At 53.8% G+C, this 19,667-nt stretch overlaps 2 protein-coding genes across 6 annotated transcripts in view; one reads left to right on the forward strand and one right to left on the reverse strand.

Moving 5' to 3' along the window:
- Nucleotides 1–19,667, reverse strand: part of LOC147149420 (uncharacterized) — a 64,367-nt gene that overhangs the window by 652 nt on the left and 44,048 nt on the right. Inside the window, exons 5-6 of one of the 2 annotated variants that reach the window (XM_086028513.1) lie at nucleotides 4,967–5,036; nucleotides 1,984–2,071 (exon numbers count right to left, since the gene is read on the reverse strand). In XM_086028513.1, coding sequence (XP_085884639.1) covers nucleotides 4,968–5,036 — 69 coding nt within the window. In that variant the 3' untranslated portion in view covers nucleotides 1,984–2,071; nucleotide 4,967. Of the gene's footprint in view, nucleotides 1–1,983; nucleotides 2,072–4,966; nucleotides 5,037–19,667 lie in introns of those variants that run through there. The other variant, XM_086028512.1, reaches the window with a different exon arrangement.
- Nucleotides 16,879–19,667, forward strand: part of kcnd2 (potassium voltage-gated channel, Shal-related subfamily, member 2) — a 49,954-nt gene continuing 47,165 nt past the window's right edge. For 2 of the 4 annotated variants that reach the window (XM_086028499.1, XM_086028501.1), the window contains exons 1-2: nucleotides 16,881–17,507; nucleotides 17,650–18,825. In XM_086028499.1, the coding sequence (XP_085884625.1) occupies nucleotides 17,687–18,825 (1,139 nt within the window). In that variant the 5' untranslated portion in view covers nucleotides 16,881–17,507; nucleotides 17,650–17,686. Of the gene's footprint in view, nucleotides 17,508–17,649; nucleotides 18,826–19,667 lie in introns of all 4 variants that reach the window. The other 2 variants (XM_086028502.1, XM_086028500.1) reach the window with 2 other exon arrangements.

Consider the following 19,667-nt stretch of genomic DNA (forward strand, 5'->3'; position numbering starts at 1 on the left):
TTCCTTTGTTTACCGGATGCGCAAATCGCTATCCGTAGCTCGATAAATGACACATAATGCGCAGCGGTTGTTTCGTTGCCCCGCAGTGGCCGAAGCGGTCGATAAAAGCGGCTCGAAGCATTACTGATGAATCAATGTCAGACTACAGATAAGAGGCTGTCATTTGGTCTTGTCGCAGCGCAACGTACTCCTGTTTGCCTCGTAGCAGCGCATGACCAAGCCGCGTCAACAATGACGTACAGTACACTCAAGTGCAGGTGAGACCTTGAGGAATTACTCGTCCACTTCCTGCGCAAAAGGCCAAGCGACAAGGACGGCAGCAACAGGCGGCGCAATGAAAGATGCTTTCGACAAGCAAGATTTCCCGCCATTGCTTAAGACAATCGGTCGATGTTGTCGACGAGCCGGATTATTTGTGGCCAACGGGTCGTGCTCGCTTGTGACTGGAGTTTGCAAAAGGCACTTGGCCAAGGCGCCGAGGCGACGGGAATCACGGTCAAAACGAATTGCCGGCATCACAGGCCTCATTAGCGCTCGCTGCTCAGCTCCCTTTCCTCCCTGACCCGCGTTTAGCCACAGGCTTACGATGATGCCATTATTCCCGGCGTGTCCCGTCGGGCTCAACTCCTCAAATCCCGCCCAATAAAAAAAAAAAAAGGGGGTCATTGGGTTCATCCAAATTGCTTGAGAAAGCCGGCGTAATGAGCTCGTCGGCGAACGGCGGCTTGCGGGTGCCAGGGGAAAAAAAGCAAAACGACCAGAGCGGCAACGTGAGGGAGCACACGTGCCAACGCGGAGGCCCCGGCCGAGCGCCCGCCCGAGCGCCGGCCCGAGCGCCGGCCCGCCCACGCGTATGCGAGTGTGTTGATGAATGATGGATTTCGAAGTGCGAGGGATGTTGGGGGGAGGGCCGTGACATTGTTGTTTGCTGTCATCCCGTCCCAGCTGTGGCTCATTAACTGCTGTCATTTTAATCCTCTTAGTCAAATCCCGTCATTTTGTCCATCGACAATTAAGTCCCGCCACGCCGCGATGAGTCGCGGGTACCACTTGAGCGCTATTGTGAAAATGTAAAACAGCGGTTCCGGACCGCTGCGCAGCCAAAGAACATCCATCAGGTGTGCCGCAGGGAAATGACCCAATTTCATTCCATTGCTCCAAAAGTTGCCGATGTACTCGTTGCAAAGTTGCGCGCTCCCTCCGCTGATGCGGGGATGTCGGTGACCGAAACTGACAGGCACCACAATGAAACGCTCTGCCGCTAGATGGCGAAGGCGTTTCCACCCGTCGCCATTCATACAACGCAGTCGCCCGTGTTCCAGGCACGCGGTGGCCGCCCGAACAGATGAGAGTGCAAAGCGCAAGCTCGTCAAACTTCCCAAGGAGACAAACACGCACGTGCGACTCGTTTCAAAGGACAGCACTGCAAAGTAGGCGCGCGCAGCTCGGAGAGAGAGGCTTCTCTAATTGTGACCTTTCGCGATATTTGTGCTGCTTGCTTTCCAGTGCTGGGAAGTAACAAAGTACAAATACTTTGACACTGTACCTTTGTGGATTTTTCAGGTAGGTGAGCATTGATTTTTCACACCACGTTCGAGTGGTATTGGGTCGTAGGTACGGGCGAGTAGCGATAGCGGCTATCTGCCTTATTTCAAGGCGTGGGCTGCTCATTGCAGCCGGCCGTACAGAAGCAAAGAGCATTTTTGTCTCGTGGCGCTAAGGTGTCATTTTGACGTTATCATGAGCTTTTTTTTGTTTTTTTTAACATTTCAAATATTCTAGACTGCACCGCTACTTTGGAATTTTGACACCGCGCTTTACTCTTCTTTATTCAATACACATTTCAGTCTTGTTTTGTCGAACAATTTATTTATGACTTGGCTTCTTCGCTGTTTTGAAGCACGACACTTGAGCCGCAACCCACTTTGGGTGTATGCGCACCATATCCAATGGTAATCAAGTCTTTCTGCTCCTATTTTTTTCTGTTGTTTTGCTGGTGCAGGACCTGACTCTTGATGATCCTGTCACAATTCTGCCTGTGGCGAGGTTTTTTTTCTTCTTAGCTCCAGCGCTATGCAAGTAAATAAGAAAGGAAAAGTTTTTGTGCCCGGTTGAAAAAAACCCATCATTGACAGTAACAAAAAGCCATACTTTACATTTTTTGTACTTAATTTACTTGACTGAAAGCAATGGAATCAATAAGCAACGCGTCGAAGTGTACGCGTGACGGTGTCGTGACTCCTCTGAGGATGTCGTCATGCGCGCCAGTAATGCGACGGCGGGAGCGCCGAAAGAAGTAACGCTCGTGATATAGACGACGCGCTTGCGGACTGCGACCCGGTGGAACCGGTCGAACGTGATACATGGTTAAGATATATGTTTGTAGACAATGACGATACTGACGGCTGCGTAACAGAAGAGAGGATGGTCATTGCCGCTCGATTTTTCTTTTTCTTTTGAGATTAAAAATAGTGCTTCTCTTGCACTGACACTTTATGTTGACATCTTCGATGGAAAGCGTAAAGATGAACAAATTGGGGCCGGGGCATGTCCAAGCTCTCGATCTGCTACATTGGCCGCGATTGTTGTTGTTCTGGAACGACGTCAGGTTTAAGGGGGTGATTGTATAGTCGCCCTTCGGTTTTGGGGAGCTGTTGAGCCAGGCGCTTTAGGCCTTCACGGGCAAAAATGCACCCGTTTTTGTCCAGGTCGGGGGGGGGGGCGGCCATTTTGCCGCTTGCTGTCAAATGAGAATGACATCACAGTTGCTCAGGTAAGGACCAATCACAGCTCACCAGTTTTCTGAAGCTGAGCCATGATTGGTTGCTACCGGAGCCCTAAGCAACTGTGATGTCATTTTCAGTTGACAGCAACGTGGCCGTTGCATCTGGCAGCGTTTTGCCGCTTAACTCAAATACCGCAAACGCAATATTCATCAGAACGCCGTGCGTGTTTAGACTCGTGCGCCTGCATAAAACAGAATGCTTGACAAAAATATGTTGGGGTTGACTTTCCACTTTCAGTGGAAGTACCTTTGCCACGTCTGCAAGCCACAAAAAGGATTTGTTTCGGTGTTGTTGTTCCCGCATCAGAGGGACTTGTCCATTAATTGCGGCCACAAACGGCGGATCGATCGTCAGCTCGTATTTTTCCGAGCTGCAAATGAGTTTCCCCCTCGATGCGATTAGACCGGCAACGGGAGGAAGTGTGTCGGCTTCACGCTGAATTGCCTTCGCGCCTTCCCATGATGTTGATAAAGTTCAAATCAACACATTGCAATTACCAACCTTCCCTCGCCGTGTGTGTGTGTGTGTGTGTGTGTGTGTGTGTGTGCGGGGGTGCGTGCGTGTGTGTGTGTGTGGGGGGGGGGGTGCGCGCGTGTGTGTATGTGTGTGTGTGGCAGCCTGTTGAGGGTGAGGAGTGAGGACTGCGGTGATATATCAAATCAGGCTGCAAAACAAGCCGAAATTGGTTCTGCTGTCAGCTAAAAGCAATTTTTAGCATCTTAACCGATACTTTTGACTTCACGGGCGATGGCGGCGGGGGTGGGGGGAGTAATAGGGGGTTTGGACTGTTCTTCAAGTGCCTTCCTCCTGCTCTTATCGCGTGTGGTGTACTCCAGATGACCGACACTCCAACTCCAATCATGAGTCTCCTGCCCCCAAAAGTGTTTTATCGTAGTACCGAGGCGGACCAGTGAGAGGCAGCACGGCGCCAGCCACGGGGCGTCGCCACGAAAGGGAAATACAAAGAAGAAGAACAACTGGTTGTGAACGTGAGCTGCTCGCTCATCTCAGGGCTGGGCAAACTTGTGCTCAAGGGTCACAATTCCTTTCGGAAACCGGCACGGACCAGCTCGCGAACGAGACATCGCCTCGCCAAAGAGAAGAGAGACGGCCATTTCGAGCTCTCGTACATATATTAGCGCTGTCAAGCGATTCAGATGTTTTAAGTGCCAAATCTTACATAACCCATCGCGATTAATCGTACCTTTACCGATATTTACTCGAGTCAAATTGTGGAATTCATGTGGAAAAAAAGCAAATTACGTTTTGACTGGAAGGCTTTCTTTGACCCTTGAATACGATTCTTTTCCTGGAAAATACAACTGTTGAACGATACACCAAGGACAAGCAATATGGTATTTGAATTTGGCTTTGCAAAGTACTCAAACTCGTTGGGATTTCTCCAATGAGCCGTCCAGCAACTTTTTCAAGTCAAATGACGTAATAGTCCACCTTTGCGTCGGTGACTCTCCTCTCCGTTACCTTCAAATATTTGCAAAGAAACGTCCGATTCCACTTTAGTCGTGGTCGTGTGGCCTCAAGCATGCCAAAGTTGACGTTGCTGCTCCAGCGCACGTCAGTGAAGAATGTCAAGCGCGGTGCACAAACAATAGAAAGACAACATCCTTCCTGATCCTGGCAAATGCTCGCTCGCACGCACGCACGCACGCACGCACGCACGCACACACGCAGAGTGAAACAGCGGTGGCGCCGTGAGTGCGACGTGTTTGGCAACGAGGGGATTCATCCGCATTTTTGACATGAGTGGCCCCGGAGGCTCCCGAGTGGGCCTTGCTGCACATTTGTCGTTTGCAGCGAATGGGAAAGCCCGGACGAGCCTCCCGGGTGCACCCCGCTCGAGAACGGCCATTTGCTCCTCATCACAACGCGGCCGCCGTGTCAACACGCCGCGCCAGCGAGCCGCATTGCGCGCCGCCCTTTTGCTCTTGTAAACAACGACAAAGATTCGCGGGGGCTGTGAGGAGCTCACTGGCCGCCTTTTTTTTTTTCTTCCTTTCCTAATTAGAGCTTTGATTGGATGGTCACGGGCCATAAAGCAGACATAAAACTGGTTCAATCCAGTTGCAGGTATCTGCTTGCTTTTTGTTGTCTTTTTTTTTTTCTTTTACATTTTCTCGCCTGCGGGAAGCTGGCGCACACGCACACACGCACGCACGCACCTTATGTATTCTTGCACTTCACTTCCTCTCCTTCATCTCGTCCATCAGCGGAGTTCTCCTTCTTCTTCTCCTGGGAGGGTGAAAAGGAAATGAAGAAAGAGAAAGTGAGACTTGAAGGTACAGAAAATGCCGCCGCGAATCCTCTCAGGGTCAGCGTACTCGCTGCATCCTGAGTAGCAAGCGCCGTCGCAACGGAAAGCGCAGGCACTTCCGTCTGATTTTCATACATTCACCTACACTGTATGTGCACAGACGCATACATACGCGTATACGTACTGTACTTACGGAAAGAAAAGAAAAAAGAGGTCATAATCACAACAACTGCTCAGCCGTGCTTAAAAATGTCAAACGTGGTTCAAAAGTGTTTGAAATATATTTGGGAAAAATTGAAACAGTTTTGCCAGCTCGCATTATTTCACTGCATTGACTCAAGTTTTTGTTTGGAATCCATTTCCAATTGAGGCCGCGGGATATCATGTGACACTCAGCGAGGCCTTTGGGGAGGCAGTGTGAGTTTGACATTTGCCATGTTGACGTGGTGCTAAGAAGGCGTCCCGCATGCGCGGTTCACTTTGGGTCGCTCCCCTGGCTTTTTGTCTCGTCGCATTCAACCGCAGCGCCGCCGCGGCGACGGCGTCGCCCCGCAGCTGCGCTCCGCAGCCGCCGCGTCGCCTTGGGCCGTTCGCTTCCTCCGCACTTAACAAAACATGCGGCTTAGCGTCGAAAAAAAGGAAAGATTGCCATTTCGTGCGGCAGCTTTATTTATAGTAGCCGCTATTTCAAAGTTGTTTCGGGCATCAAAAGACACGGCGGCTCACCGCAAAGCTCACCGTAAAGCTTTTTGCGTCATAAAAGCTGACAGCTTTCAGGCTTTACGTGACGCGACGCGACGCGTGCCAACGAATCCGACGGAGCTTGGCCTTGGCCTTCGCCTTCACAGCCGCTGCGGTGGCGGGCGGCCCCCTTCAACTTGTTTTGTTTTTGTATGCTATAGAGCCCCGACGCGACCTTTGGCAGGCATCTTGAATCACATCTCCTTGAAAGCGAGAAGGCCTCCCTGCCGGCTGATGTACGTTGCGGCCTTTGGCACCATTGCCTTGATGGTGACGATGATGATGATGATGATCCTAAAGCTCCCCGACTGACAGGGGCTGTACAAAATCACATTTTCAATTTGCGGCATTCAAGTACTTTTATTTTATTTCATTCTATTATAGATTTTTTTAAATCCCAGGCGAGCGGCACCGCCGGCCTCGGCCACCTCGGGCGACCGCGGTCGCATCACCTCAAAACCTGTCCGATTCTTATTTCATCTTTGGGTTGAATTTTCAAACTTTAACCTTATCCGTGCACATGCGTCGCTGCACTATTTACGTAAAAAAAAAAAAAATTTTTTTGAATCAGTAAAACTGCAATTATTGATGCCACCCGTTAGCATGTCAATGGCATTTTGCACTGTTTGTTAGCATTAAGCTAAGCGGACCGTCCTAAGGCAGCGACGTTTGGTTGTTTTCACTACACTCGGTGTAATCGTCTTTGTTTGATGTTGACTTGGAGCGTCCAAATCAAGTAAACAGCTCGAAGCCTCTCTTTGACAAATTGTTGAGTGTTTGCCAAACGGCTGCTCATTGGGAAAGCAGTCGGGCTCACCGAACAGGTCTCAAGTCGGCGCTTGCAAGGCAAAGCCCAAAACTCCGAAGTTGGGCCGCCGGCCTCCCGAGGATCCACTGCCGTACGGATTTGCGCAACAATGCCAATTTGAGCAGATTTGAAGGCGGGCCACATGCGGAAGGCTTGGAAGAGCGATCTTGCTGCAGCCAGCGGCCGGCGGGAGACGCCGCGCGGCTGCCGTGGCTTGGCTCTTCCCTCCCAGCCTGTGGCTGAAGAATTAGCGCAACAAGGAGCTCCGCCGGCTGCTGTCATTTCAACGGTGTCGGATGAGCCTCGTTTGGGGGGGGGGGGGGGGGTTGTCGCTAAAGGGAGCACGGGGACTTATCTGCTCGGCTGTAAAATGATTTTCTGTCTCTTGAAGAAGTAGCGGCAGCGCGCTGGCACGCGCACGCGTGCGGCACGGCTATCAGCGATGTGAGAGTAATTAAGATACGGGCTGCCGTCGCACGAGGGCTTTGCACGCGGGAGACCATCAGATAAAACCCAAGAGTATGCTTTCAAAAGAGCCACTTTGATTCATGACAAAACTCTGGGCGGATGCCCCGCCCCCTGCCCCCCGAATGGAAGCAAAGCCCCACGCGCACCTTGCCGTTATCTTTAATAGGCAGGTTATCGCCTAATTCCTGGCAGGCGGCTCGCGCGTTCATTTGCTACGCGGCGGAACTTCCTCATTATCCTTATATAAGGCTCTTACGCGCAAAGCTTTCCTTCAACGGCGAACGCGATGGCGAGGACGGCGCGGGCCGCGTCTGCGCTTTGGCATTGTGTGCCCGAGCTGCAGCTAGGGGAGGGGAGGCTGGACTCAAGAACTCAAGTCCAAGAGAACTTGCTTGAACTTGCGAGAAATACGCCTGCGAGCAATTTCATTCCAAAGATCGATATCGCTCTGGTTGCTTGTCCAATAATGAGGCCGCAGCCCCTCGTGTTAGCGTAGCCAGAAGCTAATGGCGCAAGGCGCAAGAAAAGGAGCCCAAAAGCTGGCCGATTTGAGTTTGGCGCAAGTCGATTGTAAAAAGATCATATTCTGTTGGGTTATTATTATTATTATCGTTATTTTTTTTTTTTTTTACAGTGGGGGTTACTGTACGTAAGGGTGAGATTTTGGCTGGCCGGGAGCTGTTGCCAGGCAACCGCCAAAGACTAGCGGAAGTTGCGGCTCCCGGTACAGCCGCGAAGCAACACTTTGCTCTTTTGCAGCAGTGCGGCAAAAAACGGCAGAACCTGCCGTCGAGCTAACCGGCCCGCGTCGGTGGACAGATGCGTCTTCATCCGCCCCGACGGATGGCGCTCGGCAAAAGGCTTTGGGGATTTGCCGAGTGACGCAAGCGTTCGCCGCCCAAGCAACCCTCGGGCGGCATTCGAGGAGTCGTCGGGCTCGGCTTCCCGCCGCGACAAGAAGCCTTCCGATAGGTGCGGGCACGTGCGAGCTTTCCTTCCGAGCTGATCTCTCGTAGCGCCGCGCGTCTAGACGCAGTGTCGGCGTTATCAAAGGTGTGATGTATTTCCAGGGAAACACTGGTCTGTTTTTCTCGCAGCGGCGATACTCTTGATGGATGAAACAATCAGAGCGAGAGCTCATTTGCGCCTTTCAGCTTCTTTGCTTTCCCCTCTGGCAAAGTCAACCGGCAAAGAAAAACAACAAGTGCTTGCGTGTGTGCGCGCGTGCGCGTCTTTAACTGCCCTTTAACTGTGGATGTTCGCTTTTCTCCATGTGTGGATCAGCTCGCGGGCCCGCACACCTGTTCCCCGCAGTGTCGTTACCTGGCTTCTATTCTGGTACCTTTGGGCCTCAGCTCAACGCAGGCTTGGAGCGACTTTTACTCTCTCTGCACGCGCTGGGATGAAATGACATCATTTCTTGCCCGGCCAAATGATTCCTTCGCTCAGGCGGACATGGGCGCGCCCGATCCCTCGCCGCATTGGACCAGAGCGGGCGAGCGAGAGCGGGCGAGAGTGAGCGGGCGAGAGTGAGCGAGCGAGCGAGGACGTGGCATCCTTTGGCGAGCCGGATTGGAATCTGGCCGCATTGGACTCTTGGCGGGCGCCTCCGCAAGCTTTGGGGCTGCGTGCGCTTTTTGGAGCAACCTTCCAGAAGCGCATCGGCGAGGTGACACGAGTCGACATGTCTTCCCGTGCTGCACGCTAGGACGCGCGCACACGTCCCACTACGGGGGCAGTGGCCCCAACCAGTGTTTGTGTGAATGTTGTCGGCAAGGGTGGGCCCGGATGGTGACCCACTTTGGCAGTCCAAACTTTTGGGCCTTTCAAGTCAATGGGCAGATTTGGCCCTTTCCAACATTGCCCACACAATGCCAAGGGAGAGAAAAAAGCCCCAACCCCCCCCCAGTTGCTTGTTGAAGCTTGTTGGAGTGCCGCGTCTGCAGCCAACGCCCCACGCGTCCATTTCTGACCCGGACGGCCGCTGGCTGCACGCGAGGTGGCAGTTCGCTCGCTCGCTCACACGCGCTCACTCTCTCCCTCGCTCGTACGCGCTCGCTCGCTCGCTCTCTGGCTCGCTCGCTCCCTCGCTCACACGGCGCTCAATGACAAATTCAAGTTCAACGTCTCCGCCGTGGCTAAAAGGCAGCGAGCGAGACCCAGCCAGATTTAGCCAGGCCAAGGTGAGGTGAAAGAGAGGCGCCGCTTCCCCAGGGTGAAATCCTTTCCCCCTGGGCCAGCCCACGCCAGCCCCGACGCATCAACGGACGGCGGCCGCGGCCACAATCCCTCCCCGCTTGCCCCCCCGGGTTCACGTCCCGGCATCCCATCAGCACTCCATCCATTGTTTGGGGCTGAGAAATCGATGCGGTGCTTTGAGCGAACAAAACCCCCGCCTCTCCCTTTTTTTTTTTTGCTGAGCCAAGGGAAAGTTGTCGTCGTACTTGCGGTTTGGCGCGCGCTCCGCGTGCGTTCCGAGGCACCGTCCGCCATCTGGCCTGCCTGCGAGCACGGCGGCCACATGGCGGGAGAGCAAATGTCAGCGCTGGGGCCAAGCGGTGCCAAGGCCTGCCTGACCGATGACGTCGGCACAAGGCCGCGCAATAAGCCAGCGCCACAGCAACTTTGGCCGGCCCGCGACCCTCGCTTCCCTGCGGGCCACGTACCAAGGAGGCGTAGGAGGCACGCGATATTTCGCCACGGCAATTCAGTCAGCACACTTGCCCACATTGCCACGGAATAGCGTGTACTGTCACAAGATGAGTAGCAAAGCAAAGTAGACTCTCTACTTTCTTCACCTCAAGAAATTCTCCTTTTCTCAGTTCTTGAGTTCTTGATCGGCAGTTGCCATGGGCCGGTTTCACCAAAAACGCCGGCTTCCGACAAAACAATGCAAGAAAAACAAACTTTTGTGCAAAGAAACATGCATGTCAAGCGGGACGATACCTTTGACATTTTGGTGACGACACCAAAAAAATAAAGTATAACCAAGAATGAGGGAATGCAAAATGCTGATTAACTGACAATTCGACAAGGAAGAAACGCGCAATGAATCTCGCACACATGCACGCTGCTGTGGTATGTGTGCGGGGGGGGGGGGGGGGGGGGGGGCTAAACTTGTCTGACTTCCACCACCGTGTTTACTTTCCCTTAAAATGGACGCGAGGAGCCGAGATTCACCCCCTAATCTTCACCGTGAACTCAAAAGCTGTGCTGATGTCAAATCCGTGGATTGTGGCTGACAAATTGAGTAGAGCCCCCGCCATGCCGGGGCAGGGGGGGGCCTCCAATGCGCCACTCGTTGTCCTGCAAGGAGCTGCGGTAGGCCACAAGTCACAACTTGCGGCGCCTGACCTCGCCCATGAGGCCACGCCCATTCAAAGGCGGACACACACACACACACACACACACACACACTAGCGTACATACAGCAATGACTCGTTAGAAACCTCGTTGATTGGTTTTCACATTGTGGTTTATTTTGTTTTCTTTTGTGCTAATACAGTACAGTGCCATTTTTATTCCTGAAAAAAAAAATCAAACGTGCAAATGTGGGATATGTCATTTGATAGCAGTAAACGCAATTGTGAAATAAACTTGCAAGTCAAGGCGCCACTCGAGTGAATCTTTGCTTACACAGGAGGTCGTGCAAGGTCACCTCCAAGAAAAAACAGCGGCGAGAGCAGAAATGCCCCCCCTACCCCCAAAAAATGATGAAATGTCTCCACCCGAGCCAAGTGTGGAGAGAGCCAGTCAGACGGAAGATCAATCGTCTGCAATGCCGATGAAATTAGGAAGAAAATCTGCTAAAAGGGAACCTGACATCTGCCAAACAAACGGGACTTCAAAGGCGCACCAGATGAGATTTCACATTACTTGCTGCGCTTTTTTTTTTCTCCCTTTCTTCAATTGTGGTCCCAGATGAGACGAGAGGATCCGACTCGGAAGCCACGTCCACACAGAAAACAGCTCACGAGCCCGCTCGTCGCGGTCGTTGCGGTCGTCGCGGTCGCTGTGGTCGTCGCGGTCGCTGTGGTCGACGCGGTCGCGCCACGGACACGATTCATTTGTACGGATTTGTGACAAGGGCGTGACGACAGCCTTAATAGCCGTCCGTCCGTCCGTCCGTCCGTCTGTCCGCCCGTCGCCATGAAATGATGACAACACGGATGAGCTAGCCTAGCGTCTGGCTTCTCCAAACATTTGCTCCCCCGAACACGGAAGCCAGGAAAGGCGCTCTGTCCCAACATGGTCCATTTCCTCACGGTTGGCGAATGGACGACGCATTGTCTCTTCTTTTCACAATCGACGACCTGTCTTGTCGTCTTTCCATCGCCGGGCAGGAGCCGCGCCGCGCCGCACGATGTGGCCTCAAGATCCAAAGTGAGGATGCTTTCTCTTCTTTTTTGTAATAACACGTGAAAAGAGTTGAAAAGGGTTGGATCGGGGCTTCTTCAGCAGCGGCCACATGGGAGCGCGCAGGTCCTAAGCACACGGAGGACCAAAATGCCATTGGAAAGAAGGACAAAAGGACATCGGGCATTTTGCATCGCAGAAATAGAAGAGACGCACCACCCGAAGCCGACGGGCAGCCACAAAAGGGCGTCTTTGAAAAGGTTGGAAATCTTGAGAAGGCTTTGGGATGGTCATCTTGCACATTTTGGCAAAGGCTTTTGGTCCGCCCCAAGTTGCCCTGACCAAACGTTGCGGTTGTCGGCCATTTTGGAAAAAGGCCCGGTTTTGGGGGGATTTTGCCTCGCTCCTCTCGCTTGGTTTTTTTTCTCTCTCGTGGCTTTCCCCGGCGCGCGTGAGAAGCAGCTGGAGCACGCTCGTTTGCAGTCAATGATTGAGGACGGACGACCTTGAATCGGAATCTCTTTTCACTCACACGGAGAGGTTGCCAAAAAGACAATCGGGTCTTTGGCTTCTAATTGAGATGCGCGGGAGTATTTGAGTGCGGATGTTTGAGTGCTGTGACGACGCGAGGCGAGGCGCGGCGAGGCGAGCTGGGCTGGCTGCTGGCTTTTCTCGCTGGCCATTCTCGGAGCGTTGCTCCTGACGCCGATGTTTTGTGCTCACGGTTTTGCGGTGCCGCCGTGGCCATGACAGCGCCCTCTGGTCCCCGCATTTCCTCCACATAGATGCCAAGCGATATTTTCCCCATGGACGGACGGAGTGACAATGAGCGGGGTGAAAATGAATTCCAGCTGTCCGCCACCCCCTTCTCGCCACATTTCGCCAACCGAATCGCATTTTTGGATTTAGGACAGAGTCTTTGTCACCACCGCCCGCAGCGGGCGACGCTACATCAATTTCATTGAAATGGTTTTTTTTTTTCCAAATATATTTTTCTTCGCCAAGAACAAGAACCGATGTTAGTTCAAAACTTTCCGTAGCAAAACAAAGAACACAAGTCCACAAAATGTCCAAATTACAGACTGTGTGCAAAACGGCAAACAAGCCGGGGGGATCAAAAAAGCCAACAAGTGGCTTCCGGGTGCGTGTTAAACGCACCGCTGGCCGCCTCTCAAGTGTGTGTGCGCGTGCGCGTGTGTCGTTGGTGGCTTGCCTTGACGTTAGCACGCTAAGCACACTTAAGGACCCTGTTTACAAATCCCATCCCGTTACACAATCTAATCCCAAAAGACTTTCAGTGATAGCGGTTGAAAATGTCAACAAACAACTTGGCGGGACGGGGCGGCAGATTATGTCATGACTGGAAACCGCTCGGGAAGCAAAACCCCCAAAAAACCAATCCAAAAATACTCAGCCCATGCATGTATTTGCACGAGATGTTGATCCCACAACCCACAAGCTCACTTCTTCACCATTGACTTTTTGTCGTTGCCTTCTTGGTTTTGCACATCCTTATGAATGCGCTGAGCGTCATATGCGAGAGCTCCTACATTTTGAAGCCCAATTGCGTGACATGATTCCAAAATAACCCGTTCGCCTGCAACCTGTCCGACAGGATTTGGCAGAACAGTGCGGCGATTGCTTCCAACCTTATCCGCCCGATCCCTCCGAGCCTCCACCCCTCCCCGCGTTTGCATTGGTGTCTCACGTCCTACCAACTGACCGGCCAATCCTGGGAGTGCCGATCAGCATGCCGCAAAGACAGAAAAGACACGCTCCGAGGTTTCCCTTTTGCCACAAGCACGTCCACATCGCTTGGAGCTGCTCAAAATGCTCACGAAGCATTTTGGAGTGCGTTCCATGATGAGATTGCAGCGGCTGTGAGACAGGCTAGCTAGCTAGCTAGCTAGCTAGCTAGCCACACTCGCTGGCCGGCCAGTATTTGCTGCCATTTGGCGAGCGCTGGAATATTGAAATGCCCTGATGAATACCGCCTCCGCCCCCGCCCCCGCCAGCCCCCGGCCCGACCGCTGCCACTGAACGGCGAGTGTGCTCGGCATACACTAATGGCACTGCTGACACTCGTGCGCATTCATCCTCGGGAGACAAAAAAGAAAAGCGACAAAGCGACATGAATGCGTCAACGGCTTCCATCGCCGGCCTTTGGCCCAGCTACTGCTACCACCTTTTTCCACACTAGTAGGGCAAGCCTGGCTACTAGTCGTACTAGTACAGCGCAGGTTGTTAACTAGCAGAACCGTATAATGTGACTAGTAGCCAGGGTGATTATAGCTAACGGAAACAAAGGAAATAACTACAACTACATTTGATAAAACATTTTTGTTAAAATGAGTGTGTTTGAAAGAAAAACAAAGAGAGACCATGGGAAACTACGTTTGATGTTTAGACAATTGACTACAACTGGGTATCATCACAGCAAAAATCTCCTCTTTTTCATCTTTGTTAAGTAGTTGCAACTAGCTGAATTTAAAAAGCAAAAGTCAAAATGAAATAAAAAGCCTGCGATGAAAAATCTAAAAGGATTCTAATGGTGCGAAGAGCACAAAGTTGTCAATTAGTGCACAATCCTAACCGACAGGTGACAAATTGTCCGACCGGTGAGCGAAAAGAGCGTACGAGTGCGTGGCCCTTCAGGTGACTGTGCTGGCCGCGGGAGCCGACTCGAACGTGCGCACCTGTTGACAGCATTGCGGCGGCCGGCTAACGGTCAGCGAGAGCATCCCTTTTTCTGGAAGCTCAGCACATGCGCGCGTACTTAAGCGTGACTCGGAGCCCCCGTCAGCTCGCCGGAATCTTGGGGGACAAGGGAAAAGGAAGAGAAAAAAAACAAACAAAAACAAAAGAAAACAGCCAGAGCAAAGTGGCTGTCGGAAAAGCCGCCGCACTCGCCCTTCGGGTGCTGTCCTTGGCGCCGAATCCGCACACGCAAAAAATGAGGATTGAGCCCTGTCCAAGCGGGGCACAGGCAAACCATTTTTGATATCTTAACTGATTTTTAACATGTGTGCCGACCCCCATGACGAGGGAAAAACTCAACTGTTGCTTCCGCTACTATCATGATGTCAGCATCGCGGTCCTTCGGTCATTTCTTTCTTTTTTTTTTCTCGAGAACGTTGATTGGTTTGGATATGTAGACGACTTCCAATCCTAAAACCATATTTATCATTTGTTTGAAGACGTTTACGGTGTTGTTTTTGGATCCGTGCCCGTGAAGACTTTCGAAGGCTCGGCGGGAGCGCGCTCGTACCGCTGGCCGGCGACAAAAAGCAAAGAATAATAAGATGAATGGATCTTTATCGGACAGCGACAATGCAGTCAATGCCCGGACAGAAGCTTGCAGCTGATGTGATGCGGGTAGCGGTCAAAGCTAATGCAAATTCTCAACTCTGGTCCCCAGTTGGGCTCTTCCACAACATTGCAGTACAATGTAAGCGGACGGATCAAACGGATCAAAACAGACAACTCCGTCATCGAATATCACAATGACACTGAACTATGACAAAGAACCTTCACTTCAAATACACGAGAAAAAAAACAAAACCTTTACTCATCCGGAAGAACCACACAAAGGACACATTATTTACAGGTGCGTGCGGTTTTGTTTTGTTCTTTAGCCAAGTTTCAGCTGTGGAAGTGAAAATCTCCAAATGCAAATTAAATTTGATTTCTGACGGCTTTTAGAGGAGAAGGCCGATTGTCCAAAGGTTGTCCTTCAGAAAGGGATTTTGCAGTTTTGCTTTGAAGAGCTTCCGCTTTGGCTGTTTTCTCGTCAAGCTGACCAAGTGGCGGCTTGTCGCGCCGCACTGGCGTTTTGTCGGTGTGCCGCAACATTTTTCCAACTCAACTCAACTATGTGCCAAGGTTGCGCAACACAGCGTCACCCAAACGCTCAACAACAGCCGGCACCTCTCTTGGTGTCTCGCAACAGCGCCACCTCCAGGACGCTCCCTCCCGGCCCGTTCGCCGTCGTCGTCAAGGAGCCGCCGTCTCAGCCCGACTCGGCCTCGACTGCGCGTTCTGAATGCCGAAAATCGGCTTGAGCCAGTCAAGTGGAACGCTTGAAAAAGACGAGCGGCGGCGGGCGCCACAAAATCAACGTTTGGCAAGGCTGCCAATGATGACGCCGTCGGTACAGCGTCAACGCAATCTTCAAGCGCCGACGCGGCCGTCTTAAATCCCGCCGGAGATGTCGCGCGCGGCGTTATGGCATCCAAGAGACACTTGATCGATTATGCTTGTGGGGCAAAATGTCAGGCGAGCGAGCGGCGCTGCCCCGCCACGCCGCTGACCTTTGTGAAGCGCCCAAATGTGTTGAGCCGCATCAAAAGCGCTCCCCCCGGCCGCCCGCGAGACGCTATCGATCAGTGTTGCTTGCGGCTGGCAAATCCAAACGCACACTGAAAGCACAAGAGGAACAATATAGTATGCGGCAAAGCCTTCATAGCTCGCCAGATGGCAAAAAAAGAAGCTTTGATTGACACTGCAATATTTGCAGCCATCAACACATTCGTGAGTTCTGGCCATGTTCGGCGGCTGATATTTCAACACAAACGGCACGGTCGGCGGCCGTACATTCTTTGTCCTCTGCGAGGAGCCAATGTGCTCGCGCCACAAGGGCCATTGAAGTGAAAAACAAAAGTGTCCCGTTCTTCACATCCTGTTGAATGATGCCATTGCTGTAGTGTTGTTTTTCCTCTTCGAAATATCCCCATATTTTGAGGTCGTTTGTGGTGTCAAAAGTTGGCCTGCAGTTCACCGAAGCTAGCTAACTGGGCGCGGTGCAAAACGTGGACGCAAATGCCGCGCAATGTCAGAAAGGCGACATCCACCCTCAGCAAAATGTACGTGGGCATCTCCACTTCTGCCCGCTTCGGCCTCTGAAAATCTCCCGAAAAGCGCCCCGACATTTGAAGTTGCATGGACATGAAGCGACAAGCCTCATGGGCGCCTACGGCGAGGAAGACTTCCCGAATGTCGGGCCCACGGTTCTCGCAACGGTTCGGGTGGCCATAAGTGAGGATGTACGCACAGAGCGAAACGCTTCATGTCCAGAGAATCCCCAAAATTGAGGCGTCGCATCCTTTGAATATTTGCCGAGTTTGACGTGGGCCCGAATGAATTTGGGTGCCGAGCGATCCCACTTTCTGGACCTTCAGCCACGTTGTCGTTGCCATTTTGCACGATGGAAAGCAATGAGGCAAGCGCAAGTTGAGATTCCAGCCTTCGACCTCAGACCAGCGAGGCAGCGCGTCAACCACCGTCCCGCCCCGCCCCGCCCCGCCCCGCCTCGCCTCGCCCCGCCCCGCCCCGCCCCGCCGACGACGATAGAACTCAGAGCCAAGTGCCGAGCGCCTCCTCTACCGGGGAGGGGGAACAAATGCGCTCTCCTTTTCGTCGCCTTCTAGCGTGGCATATTTGTGCTGTGAGTGTTGTCATTATTGCGCAAGACCCCCCCCAGCGGATTTGGGGGATGACAACACAATGATGAGTTCCTCTGACTGTGAAGCAGCACGGGAATTTCTGGGCGCAGATTGGACCACTCCTCCCTCTCCATCTCTGTCCTCACGCTCTCTCTCTCTCTCTCTCTCTCTCTCTCTCTCTCGCTCTCCCTCTCCCTCTCTCCTCCCTCTCTCCTGTCGCTGGCACTTGCTGGTGAGAAAGCGACGAGAAGCGAAGGGGGAGGGAGGTCTTGCAGTAGACGCCGAGGAACAGGACTTTATTGAGGAGTAACTGCAAGCAAAGAGTGGGGTGGGGGGGAGCCCCTCGCCTTGCGGATGGTCGGAGAGGAAAAGAAGGGAGAAGAGGGGGGGGATCCGAAGAAAAATCGCGCGCTGAGGCAAAGAGTCACTTTGCGGCGCAAAGAGGCTGCCGGCCGCTTTGTTGAACTTGTTGATGCGACGTTATCGCGCTGTTTTATTTCGCTGTGCGCGCGCGTGTGCGCGCATGTGTGTGTGCCCGCAGTCAGGCTAGATGGGAGGCGATACGGCGAGCGGTCTCCTGCGAGGATCTGATTAAACTCCCCTCGGAGGCAGTCGGAGGAGCAGCCTACCCGAAGGTGAGTGCTCCTTTTTCTTTCTCTTTTTTTGCTCGCCAACGGCGGCCGGTCAGTCAGTCTGCCGCAAAGTGCCAGTCAATGCGCAAGCGTTGGAAGGCGCGCGTCGGCCGCACTGCGATAACGCGTCCCCCCCTTCCCCCAGCCCCAGCGCCAGCGCCAGCGCCAGCGCCAGGGTCAGCATGGCGGCAGGCGTGGCGGCGTGGCTCCCGTTCGCCCGCGCGGCGGCCATCGGGTGGATGCCGGTGGCCAGCACCCCGATGCCGGTGCCCCCGCAGGACCGGCGCAAAGCCCGGGACGCCGTGATCATCCTGAACGTGAGCGGCACCCGCTTCCAGACGTGGCGGACCACGCTGGAGCGCTACCCGGACACGCTGCTGGGCAGCAGCGAGAAGGACTTCTTCTTCCACGAGGAGAGCCACGAGTACTTCTTCGACCGCGACCCGGACATCTTCCGCCACATCCTGAATTTCTACCGCACGGGCAAGCTGCACTACCCGCGCCAGGAGTGCATCTCGGCCTACGACGAGGAGCTGGCCTTCTTCGGCATCATCCCGGAGATCATCGGCGACTGCTGCTACGAGGAGTACAAGGACCGGCGGCGCGAGAACGCCGAGCGGCTGCAGGACGACGAGGAGATGGAGAGCGGCGCCGACGCGGCGCCCGTCCAGCTGACGGCGCGGGAGTACCTGTGGCGCGCCTTCGAGAACCCGCACACCAGCACCCTGGCGCTGGTCTTCTACTACGTCACCGGCTTCTTCATCGCCATCTCGGTCATGGCCAACGTGGTGGAGACGGTGCCGTGCGGCGCGGCGGCGGGGCCGGCGGGGGCGGGGGCGGCCGGCCGCGCCGCCAAGGAGGTGTCGTGCGGCGACCGCTACGCGCTGGCCTTCTTCTGCCTGGACACGGCCTGCGTCATGATCTTCACCGTCGAGTACCTGCTGCGCCTGCTGGCCGCGCCCAGCCGCTACAAGTTCATGAAGAGCGTGATGAGCGTCATCGACGTGGTGGCCATCATGCCCTACTACATCGGCCTGGTCATGACCGACAACGACCAGGTGAGCGGCGCCTTCGTCACGCTGCGCGTCTTCCGCGTCTTCCGGATTTTCAAGTTCTCCCGCCACTCGGCGGGCCTGCGCATCCTGGGCTACACGCTCAAGAGCTGCGCCTCCGAGCTGGGCTTCCTGCTCTTCTCGCTCACCATGGCCATCATCATCTTCGCCACCGTCATGTTCTACGCCGAGAAGGGCTCGGCCGCCAGCAAGTTCACCAGCATCCCCGCCGCCTTCTGGTACACCATCGTCACCATGACCACGCTCGGGTAGGTCCGCTTCTTCGCGCCGCCGCGCCGCCGCGTGTCTGTCCGACCGCTCCGCCCGTTTCAACCTTTCGCCACGGCCCGACTAAACTTCACCGCAAAAGCGATGGCGCCACTTTCCCTCTCGCAGAGCAGCAGAACCAAAACCCAACAGAGTGAGATTGGTCGCAAAGTCGGCCGACTTGACGCGGACGTAAACCAAAGCGCCGCTCACCGTGGCAAATGGCGTCCATTCGATTCATCCCTTCCGGACACCCCCAAATATGAACGGAGAATGCATTCGATGGAGAATACCAACATGCGGGAGACAATGTCAAACGCAAAGAAGCGCCACACGCCGGCCGATATCGCGATCGAGATGGCTAAACGTTTCATACTGCGGCCGAGCGCTCAATTAAAGGTGTTCGACTAACGCATATTTATTTGGGAGGAAAAATTGCCGCATTTGAATCGGGCGCGACCAAATGAAGTCAATCCAAAAGGCCTTTTCTGTTGTCGTTTTTAGCGTAGGCGACGCTCGATCCCAGGAAATGAAGTATTTTCCGCACAGAAAGCATCTCACGGCACACCAGAAAAGTGGGAAAGCGGTCGATGATGTCCCTTGCGCCATCTTGCCGCGTTTTGCTTGCCCGCCTTGCTTCCTACGCACGTGAGCCGACCGCTTTATAGTTGTGGCCGACAATGGATGGCCCGCTTGCTCTTCTTTGGATGTTTGAAGGCGACGAGCGGCGACCTGCTTTGTGCGCCATCATGTGGCAGGAGAGGGCACGCTCCATTCCTCACAGGCTTGGATCCTTTCGTCGCCAAATGATTTTGGAACGGCCGACCGGGTGGACCCTTTCTTC

The sequence above is a fragment of the Filicampus tigris genome, chromosome 4 (genome assembly GCF_054856515.1).
Source record: "Filicampus tigris isolate MCC_2025a chromosome 4, RoL_Ftig_1.0, whole genome shotgun sequence".
Taxonomy (NCBI): domain Eukaryota; kingdom Metazoa; phylum Chordata; class Actinopteri; order Syngnathiformes; family Syngnathidae; genus Filicampus; species Filicampus tigris.